The 10,855-nt window shown below is 37.0% G+C and overlaps 1 protein-coding gene across 3 annotated transcripts; it reads right to left on the reverse strand.

Moving 5' to 3' along the window:
* Positions 1-2,466: 2,466 nt before the first annotated feature.
* LOC120519255 lies at positions 2,467-10,246 on the reverse strand. 3 transcript variants are annotated; one of them, XM_039742404.1, is made up of 6 exons: positions 10,127-10,246; positions 5,355-5,545; positions 4,391-4,505; positions 3,954-4,300; positions 3,450-3,664; positions 2,467-2,592 (listed from the first exon to the last, which is right to left on the reverse strand). In XM_039742404.1, exons 2-6 carry the CDS (start codon positions 5,542-5,544, stop codon positions 2,497-2,499), a joined length of 963 nt encoding a protein of 320 aa, XP_039598338.1. In that variant the 5' UTR covers position 5,545; positions 10,127-10,246; the 3' UTR covers positions 2,467-2,496. The 3 variants fall into 3 exon arrangements, with proteins under 3 accessions (XP_039598338.1, XP_039598337.1, XP_039598336.1); XM_039742403.1 differs by lacking the exon at positions 10,127-10,246 and adding an exon at positions 7,486-7,699; XM_039742402.1 differs by lacking the exon at positions 10,127-10,246 and having other exon boundaries at positions 5,355-5,772.
* Positions 10,247-10,855: the final 609 nt, after the last annotated feature.

The raw sequence follows: 10,855 nt of genomic DNA on the forward strand, positions 1-10,855 counted from the left end.
TTGAAAGTTAAGAGAAAAATAACTCAATGACAACTTTGATTATATAACTGGTTTATTTATTGTCTTGTTATGTAAACTCAGTGCAGTTGCATGGATCAAAAGCTGTAACTACAATTACAAACAAACATATTAATACAGTATATTAAGTATTTAACAGTTCAAATATCCAGTAACATGGTTAAAATATTGAAATAAAAAATGAACACATTTGCACAAAAGTGTCGGATGCAAGTACAAAAATAACGTAATCTAACCAAAATAGTAAAAACAACAATAAACTTGACTACTAAAGTGTATTTATATCAGTCCTGATTCAGAAGGCACTGCTGCCTGCACTCTCCTGCAGCGCTCCTTGCGACCACCACCACGGTCAGATGCCAAATTGAACCATCTAATGGCAAATTTATTAATTTCCACATCTGTAGCTTTGGCTGCCACATGACTCTGGCGGACTGCACCTACAGGCAAACACAGAAAAATAATTATCAGAAACATTAAATGGCAAACAGTTGCTTTAAGGCAGGGGTTCTCAACGTCGGTCCTGGGGACCCCCGTCGCAGCAGGTTTTTGTTCCAACCAGCTTCTGTTTTTAATTGAACTCCTGGGCTAATTAAGTGAACTGATATTTCCCAAGTTCTGTGTTTAAGGAACAATACATTGATTAGAAAACTAAGTTTGCTAAAAAAAACAATATATATATATATATTAAAATGTACCAAGCAGTTATATAGGAATAATGTATTTTTTTTTCTTTTTAACAGTATTTTCCATGTTGATTTTCATTCTTGGTGTTCTAATTGTTTAATTAATCCATTTACTAATTAGTGGGTCTGACTCTAAAGTAGCTGCAGCCTTTGATTATTCAATGTTGTTTGCCAGCGTGTCTGCTCTGCTCGTTTTAAGTTGTCATTAATAAGATACAATGAAGGGGGAAAAACTGCACAGAGAAAGGACAAAGTATAATGAAATCAACAAAAGAGAGTTAAGCATTTAAATCTATAGCAAAAGTAGAAATATTTATAAATGTCTTATAAATGTAAAAATCATGCTGCTATGCTTTTCTGAATGTCGAATAAAAGAAAAAAAACAGCTAATTAAATGAGATCAGTGCTATCAGGTGTTGTCACCGATTAAGAATCTGGTTGGAACAAAAACCTGCAGCCACAGGGGGTCCCCAGGACCGACGTTCAGAACCCCTGCTTTAAGGCATTTTCCACTAATAGAAATGGTGAAATAAGGGTTGGCACTTGCACTACTGTAGCGTTTCTCAACCTTTAAGTATTTGCAACCCAAGTTTTCATAACAGTTTTTAATCGTGCCCCCCTAATGTTTTTTTGAAAGGAGCCCACCAATACCAATTTGTTCTTTTTTTAATTAATGATATATCATAGATGCATATTTTATTATACCTACTTAACTGATCGACATTTATCTAACTCTATATTTATTGTTCTAGCATCAGAATGTAGTTTAAGTTCATTTGTTTTGGTTTCAATAGATGTATTTTTCATATTTTCAATTCGTTTTCTTTTTTCACATCTTTGTGTCCCCCATTTTGTTACTTTGCACCGCCCTAGGGGGGCCCGCCTCACAGTTTGAGAACCACTGCACTACTGCATAATGACCACACAGCAACATGTTTTGAATACAGGAGAAGCAAGTTTGACAAATGATATGAAATCATCTATGCTTGATTTTAGTGAACTTATTTTTAATACTGATCAATGAAGGCTGTGTACAGATTGTGGACTGACTTTTTTTGTAGAGCTAGTGTAAAAATATTCAATATGGAAATATTGACAACAATTCAATTGTAAGGTTGAATTAAGATTGCAGTTTTTCTCTAATTCTTTACTTATTATTTGGGGTTTAAATATAGGATTCTTTGTTATAAATGCATAAAAACCTGAAACCCACTCCTAATGCTCTTTCTTGATGTACAGGAAACTCCAAGTACTCCTAAGAATGTGGCAGGAGTTTTAGAAGGAGCAGAAAGTGTTAGATAGACACCTGTAAAAATATTTTATTTAATAATTGCTATTTTCCAGAAATCTGAAACACTTAGGCTATATCTTAAAATGTTATTTTCTAATCTGTTTAATTCAGACCAGGGTCATGGGGGGGCTGGAGGCTTACCAGCTAGCTTTGGGACACATTCAGGAACAAACCCTGGACAGGAAACCCGTCTATCGCAGGGTGAGCACACACAAAGGCCATTTTACAATACACTGAACCTATATGCCTTTGAACAGTGGGTGGAAACTAAAGCAGACACAGGGAGAACATGCAAACTCCACACAGAGAGGACCCAGGAGGCAAACCCTGGTCTCCTTACTACAAGTCAGCAGCACTATCACTGAGCCACCAAAGGCATAAAATGTAATATCTTACTACAATTAGACTAATCTCATAGTTGGATTTCTTGATACTTACGCATAATAAGAGTTTTGGTTGCCATTTGACTGAAGGCCCATTTTTCATTCACTCCCTTCCAGTTTATCTTTTTGCAACATCATCTCCAAAAATATGTGAAAGAATATTCCAAGTGACACGCTTGGTATCTTGTCCTCCGATAGATGCCAGTACAGAAATCTACAAGGACAAAAGATAATATACAGGCAGTGACTTTAGAATTAAAATACTAATATATATGCATAAACAGCATTAATGGTCACTCTGAAGCATGTCTTTTGACTTTGATGTGATGATTGGCATTCTGACAAATATTGCTAAAAAGTTACAATTTCCGAAGTAAAAAGAAAAACAGCTGAATATTCGCTTCAACTTTAACTGTAATTCAATCCAGTAGACATTAATTTTGTAATAATAATAGTACTGTATATAACAAAGGAAGCGCAAAATTCATGGATTGTAATGTTCAGAAAGCTCAAATGACATCATTTATATTTGCAACTCTTGTTATTGTAAAAGGAATTTTTTCTTGTAACTGTAGGACACTGTAGAGCTATTAAATATTTTCCTAAACATAGTCCCTTACACAATAAACATCCTGTAACAGATAACCCACCTAACAGTTAAAACAACTATATTAGTGCAAATATGGGATGACACTTATGTAAATATTACATCCCCATGCACAAATAATTGTAAAGTCAAATGGGTATTGTGTGTAAAAACATACAGTACTTACCCATGATAAATAATTACTAAAGAAAAAAAAAATGCAGACAGACTTATTTCAGACATTATACCCATATCATGCCATACCTTCTAACTAATTTAGAAACATAACATATTTTCCATTGAGAAATAACTGATTCTACAGTTTCTTATGTTGCCTATGATTAGCATATAATGTGTAGATTTGGTCTTGTCCTATTATGTACAAAAAAATTAGTAATTGTTTAAAAGTATGACAAAATCCAAGTGAATATTTTAAAATTAAACAAAACCAGAAAGAGAACAAAGTCTAGCTTTGCAATCCATACCATGTTCTTTTTCTTCAAAGCATTGGTTGGTTGTTTCAACCAGGCCTCAAAGTCATCCACTTCCTCCAATGATTGTAAAGGAAACTGGACCTCTTCTGGCATATCAGGTGAGCATTCAATGTTTAGCCGCCCAGATAGTGAACTGATCATGACAGCCAATTGTGACAGCTGGTGCTTCACATGTTCGAGCAATGTAAGGATATGAAGATCTGCAGCTGAAAAATAAATACCAACAAAATATAAAAAGGATACTATTCATTTGAATACTTTGAAAAGGCAATGAATCCTAACTCTCATATATGTTAAAACAACATCCTTTGGAACATAAAATTCAACATCTTAAAAACCAAAAAACACTAAAAATCAAGGAATATACTGGCACAAAATGAACAGGACAACAAATACCACTACATAACTAATAACTTGTTGAATTATGCTCCGATAACGTTAAACGTTTGTTGAATATGTGAAACAAGTACAGTCAATGTTCTGATCATAACTTACCAGTACAAGGTATTGGTTCTGTTCCACATTGACCCACTCTGTAAGTAGGCTTGAAGAGTTCAGAAGTATTTTTCATTTTTGGAAGGCTCGTGGAAATTTGTTGAGATGTATTTTCAGAGAGCGATAGTGACTGGTAAGGAGGTGGCACCTGAGGCAAAGAATGTGGTGGTGAGCGACAAGGTGGCACAGATGGTAAAGGTGGTGATGGTACCTGAGGTGCAGAATGTGGGGAGAACATGCAAGGTCCAGTTGACTGTTGAGGTTTTGAAAATCTTGTCAAGGGAACTTTTGTTTTATTAGCCAAGTCTTCATGTTCACTTTCATAGTCAGTGTCACCATAGTAGTGGCTGTGTACAGAAGATTAAATGTGCATATATTACTCAAAACAAAAGTTTCATACATTCAATAAAACACAGGTGAAGTTGAATCAAACTTACATTGGTTTAGGTGCTCTTTTCACCCTGCCTATATCCTCCTGATCATCTGAATCCAATTCTGAAGTTTGACACGTCAAAGACTTCTTCATCCCTTGCCATGCAGACATGTAGTCTCCTAAAAGCATTTCAAAAAGTTAATATCAGGTGATGTAAGCAATGTGCAATATAACATTATCACTTCTGTGATCTTTTAAATCACTACAACCTAGGCCCCATTTACACCTCGCATTCACATATTTTCTTTTTTTGTAATTGCATCACAGTTTGATAGCACTTTACCACCAAAGTGAAACTAGGAAAAATTGTAAGAGACCTACGTTAAAAGTAAGATTAGATTTCAATTTGGATAAATGTAATCACTAGAGGGCGGCACGGTGGCGCAGTGGGTAGCACTGCTGCATCATTGTTAGGAGTCCCGGGTTCGCTTCTCAGGTCCTCCCTGCGTGGAGTTTGCATGTTCTCCCCGTGTCTGCGTGGGTTTCCTCCCACATTCCAAAGACATGCAGGTTAGGTGCATTGGCGATTCTGAATTGTCCCTAGTGTGTGGATATGTGCGTGTGCCCTGTGGTGGGCTGGCGACCTGCCCAGGGTTTGTTTTCTGCCTTGCGGCCGGTGTTGACTGGGATTGGCTCCAGCATACCCCCCCGTGACCCTGTAGTTAGGATATAGCAGGTTGGATGATGGATGGATAATCACTAGAGTTGCATGTTAATGAAAGGTGTGAACTAGGCCCTGATTTCTCATGAACACTAGTATGAACGTATAAAGGTTGTTGGAAATGAGGCTTGGAGACAGTGAAAAATCACATGACTGCAACATGGAAATAAGGCCTTAGACAAATGTTTGTTGCTTTTCTATTAAAAAAAATGAACATAGCAAGAAACCAATATTTTACAGCAATATTTCTCTGGTGAAAGGGATTAAGTCAGGGACATACGACTCGTATCTTGAACATTTCAATTACCGTAGGACTTTAGTACTCTAACGTCATGCTTGGTCCAGTCAGGGCCTGGTTCCTCAGCATATCTTACTGCTTTGTTGAGTCTTTGATCGCTCTTATAATTTGGCCAAAAGGTTGTGCCATCACTGTACCAAGACTGTGGTATAACAGACACAGCTTTTTCTTCATCTAAAAACTGAACTACCAGAAACATCCTGCAAAAGAAAAAAAAGACAATGCTTAAAATAAACATAATATTTACATGTTGCACACAAAATGCATTATCCAAACAGCAGGTGATACCACCTAGCACATCCTCATCCCTCATTTTAATAAAACCAAGAATGCTTTTTTGACTATGGATTAAAGATAAGCTTTGTATAGTAGTTTGCAATGTGCAGCAAGTTTACCCATTAGCCATAGAAAAAAATTGTTTATACACAAATAAAAATGATATATAACAAAGTACAGTGTGACGTGTATAAATACATCAGTACAGTACTTACAAAATGTAAACGTGATTCCATTTGTGCTGACTGATGAACAAGTAGAACAATCAAAAATGCTATTTACATACAATAACTGTCGGATTTAATATTTTTGAGAATGAAGTAAAGGTATCGCTACAGAACCTCCTCTGTGGGGCAGAACTATGCACTTTTGACTGATGGCTGACACATTTGCATACTTGATTGTTTCGGATATCTGAGAGATGCAATATATATTTAGGAAATCTGACTTAAATGGATAGGTAAAAAAGACAGAGTTCTTCAAAAACACCTTGTACACAACATAGACTTGTTCACTGGATTCAACAATATTGTATATCATGCATACATCATCGCCTATAATGAACACATTATCCGCTGCTGAAACTTTAATAACCCATTGTTCACAACGCATTTGCCGGTACTGTCGAAGTACAGAAAGTCCATCTGGAACTGGTCCAACATAATGTGGTTTTTCCAAAGACTTTGATACCAGACCAGTGGGTGTGCAAGCAGTTCGCTCAGACAGTCTTCGTACAATCTGAGCAAGTGGACGTTCAGGCTTTCTCACAAGTTTCTTAAGTCTTTGGAGGTGGTTTTCATAAGGGAAAGATGAAAAGCAGTCTAAGGAGCCATGCCGCTGTACATCCAGAGGAAGATGGACTAAAGAATGTATATTGTATACAAGCTGATCTTTGCCATAAATTTCACCAAAATGGTTCACAAATGTTTGAAGCAATGTTTGAGCATACTGACAGTAGAATGAAGAAAGCACGGGACTGACTAAAATTGAGATGGCAGAGAACAACAGCATGAAGTTGCTATACATCCTGTTATCCAGGAATGAACACAGAACAACAGGGCCCGTGTAAAGTAGAAACAATCTAAATTCTGTTGCTTTCCAGCGGTCAATTTCTTTCAGTGTCCTGGGTTTCCGGGCAAATTCCACTGGTATACAAGGTCGCAAGTCATTTAAATGGTCAGATAACCTAGTAATAATGTTTGCAGGTAATCGAACATTTAGAGGACCTCTGAGCCAAATATTTAACAATTTCCTGACAACCCCCAAACAAACCAAATGCATGTAATCAACTGGAAACTGTGACACAATGCCAATGCTTGTTCCTTGAAAAGCATGAAAGCCGAAATAGATGATGTTCTTCATCAAGTTTTTGTGAAAAAGATTCATCTGTTCTGAGTGTGTATTCAGTTAAAGGAAAAGTCATCCTGTTGTTGACATACTGCCCTCGCTGTGCACATTTGTCACATCCATGATATCCATTATGTGCTTTTGTGTTCTTTAAAAAAGCCCTGGCAGGTGTGTCACACACAACAGAATCTACTTTCAGAAAGAGCAATTTGCCATTAAAAGAAAACCCATTTTCTAATTCCCTTAACTCGGTAACAAAATCTTTCATAAACTCCTCAGATGACTTTGGTTTGTTTTGTCCACAAAATAGTCCAATAACAACCGGCACTTTCATAGGAAGGTTGAGGAGAAGTCCCAAAATAGGCCAAAGCTGAATGCTAGCGCTTTTAAATAAGGGCAACCCATCCACATTGATCTGCAACTTCAGGGTAAAGCCTTCTGTGACTGAACTTATGGTATCTGACAGAATTTTACCGATTGAAGCAAGGATACCAAAATAGTAATATTGGCCACCAACCTTATTCTGAATAGAATACCCACTTTTAGTATTGAGGAGAGTTCTTGCATCTTTTGGGAGTTCAGGATGATAAAGTCTCAACAGCCCTAAAAGTGCTGTTAGAGCAACAAGAGATATTCCAAAGGTTAAAGCCCAGTTACAAATACTGTCACGGAGGCTACATGGCTCTTCTAAATGCTCATCAGAATGCAGATCCAAATCAGACTCATCTTCAGAAAAGTCTGCTGACTGAGGACATGCAAAAATGTCTGCTGTGTTGTCTATATAAATACCCTCATTCTGAACATCCTCATTCTCCACTTCACTTCCATTTTCAAAGTCATTTTGCTCCACTCTCTCCTCATTTCCAAGATCACCTTCCTCCATCCTTTCCCTATTCCTAATTCTGAATGCAAAGTTAAATCTGCAGTTCTCCCTCATTTGCTGAAGTCTCCTATCAACATCTCTGCGTGCTCTCCGTCTGAGAGTTGAACCCGATACCACAGAATCAGCCATTTCTCACTGCTGATCACCACGATGCATGAACTGCAGGTCATAAATATACACAGAAATAAATAGTAAATAGTAAAAAGTATGTTTAACATGTTATTGTAAAATATTGTGTGTGTAACTTTGTGTACACACTGCTTACTGGTAAGCAAATATGTAAATAATGTTTGAGCTAGCTAAAAAAGCAGCTTACATTATTTAATTCAAATATAAACCAGCAACAGTATTTTTTTGTTAAATTTAAGCTTGGGCTGCACACCAAACCCACTGAATAGCATGCTACAAAATATACATGTCTTAAAAACAAAGGATGATTTTACTGTCAATTTGATAAAAATAAAAAACATTCAAGTGATGTCTCCAGATCTGCACTAGAATTCCACATTTTAATTTATACCAAAAATAAATAAATAAATAAATAAATAAAATAATTATATATATATATATATATATATACACACATACACAAACATTAAATGCTGTTATCTTTACTGCAGACATTAAAACAAAAATAGCCTTGGTGCCCTGTCCTGGATTTGTTCCTGCCTTTGGCCCAATGCTAATTGGAATGGGATCCAGCAGCTCATGCAACCCTGGTTTCCATTAAGTGAATAAGAAAATGACAAAAATAGCTACCTATCAGGAATAATGCAAGAGGTAATGAAATAAAGACTACTACTGCAGGCGATCCTTGCTTAAATAAAGCAGATATACAAACACATTTAATTAATAGCTTTTTAAATGTGTACCAGGATTAGACAAAAGCCACCACAAATAATAAATGAAATCATTACTGACAGGTAAATGTCTCCATATCAGTTAAATTGTCAGTCAGTCATTTTCTAACATGATGAGCAGTGTTGTGGGAGTTGCTGGAGCCTATCTCAGCTAGTATAGGGTGCAAAGCAGGAACAAACCCTGGATAGGGTGCCAGTGCATTGCAGGGTGAACAAACACACAAACCATACACTAGGGACAATTTATTTTATCCACCTAATCTGCATGTCTGTGGACTGTGGGAGAAAACTGGAGCACCCAGTGGAAACCCATGTAGACATGGGGAGAACATGCAAAGTCCACAAAGAGAGGACCTGGGATGTGAACCCTGCGGTCTCTTTACTGCGAGGCAGCACTCCTGCAATGCCGCCCTCACTTAAATTGTAACCTATATCACTTAAATTGCAATATGACAAAAAAGATACTAATTAATTTACAAGGATTTTTTTTTTATTACTTAGCAGAAGCCAGCAAGATACCATATATGTGAATATATATTTACCAGTCTAATTTGAATATTCACAGCCATTAATTTTAAAAGGACAGAGAAAAATACATGTAATGTACAGATTATGCTTGACAAATGTTTCTAAAGTATATATCCCCATCAGGATTGTTCAAAAACATTTTAAATAAAAAGACATTAACGTTACTACTTTTTGTATCTAAATTAAATAAAACGTTTATATATTTTATCATGTAATTTTTGTACAAATATTAGGAGTGCAACCTGAATCCTAGCACTTTATTAAAGCGAAGAACTCAGAAAAAGACTAAACTGTGTAACCTTTCATGAACTAAACAGACACTGAAAAGTTTAAAACAAACTACCACAGGCGTAGGTCCGTTGAATTAAAAGTGTTTCGTGACCGGCGGTTCGCCTAAACCACATTTCCCCATATTGGCTGGACGAACACCCAACCCTCTTTTCCCAGCTCTGACGGACGGTCGCGCTCGACTCACTAGTTGGTCTTCTGACATGCCCCGCTTAGATGATTCACTAACGTAACCCTCTGCAGCGTCGCGAAGCCACTTACATGGGAAAAACAAAAAGGTTAGAAAACAATGTCTTAAATCAGTTTTTGCTTTCCTCTAGCGTATCTGAAATAAGCCCACGTTCAACACAAAACGTTTAATAAATAATTTTGAACACAGCGCCTACTAACCCTTATTTGGTGGTGCCTAAAATATTCAGCACATGAATTTAACATCGTGGCCTAAATATGTACAAATACTAAAAATGATTATAGTGACATGTTAACATTTCACCTTAACCTGCTATGATAGCGACACATTAAAAATAATTAGCAAAGCTAACTATATGTAAAAAGCTTCTGAACTTCTCACAACTTTTAAAAATTAATTTTTGACTCACTTCCTCCCAAAACAATTCCGTTGTCTGTAAATGTTTTCAGACTGCTCGTTGTGGCGCGCAAATTTGAGCGCGAACTCAAAACATAAGCGTGTTACGCTCACGTTAACTTAAGCTCTCGCGGAAATTGAGTGAACTGTCAATTAATGTACATGACGAAATGTGGGCGGATCAATTTGTCCCTCCCACAAAAGCACGAACTGAGCTTGCCGGAATACAGACGGATCTGTTACGGAGTCAAAAAGAGAATGTGACTGCTGTACGACTTTGCCATGTTGTGGCCGGATCTGTTCCTGAGTCAGCTGCTGTCGGGGAATGGACGTATATATGTACGTAAGTAGGATTCAGTTAGCGTTGGGAACCCACGTATCAAATTTCTTGAAGATAGGCCCAAAAGTAACAAACACTGTTGAAAAGTTCAATATGGGCCGAAAGTGGCATCATACCACCGAAATAAGTACCAAATTTCAGCATTCTACCTACACGGGAAGTTGGAGAATTAGTGACGTTGTAAAGTTCAATATGGTGGGTAAAAGTGGCGTCATACCACCGAAATAAGTACGTACTTTGGTTTTGGTTAGCGCAGGGAAGCCCCCTACCAAATTTCGTGAAAATGGGGCCATAAATAAGAAAGTTCAACATGGCGGACGTTGTTGACCGTTATGACTGTTACGCATAGAATTTCGAAATGAAACCTGCTTAATTTTTGTAAGTAAGCTGTAAGGAATGAGC

Source organism: Polypterus senegalus, unplaced genomic scaffold (assembly GCF_016835505.1).
Source record: "Polypterus senegalus isolate Bchr_013 unplaced genomic scaffold, ASM1683550v1 scaffold_897, whole genome shotgun sequence".
Lineage (NCBI taxonomy): Eukaryota > Metazoa > Chordata > Cladistia > Polypteriformes > Polypteridae > Polypterus > Polypterus senegalus.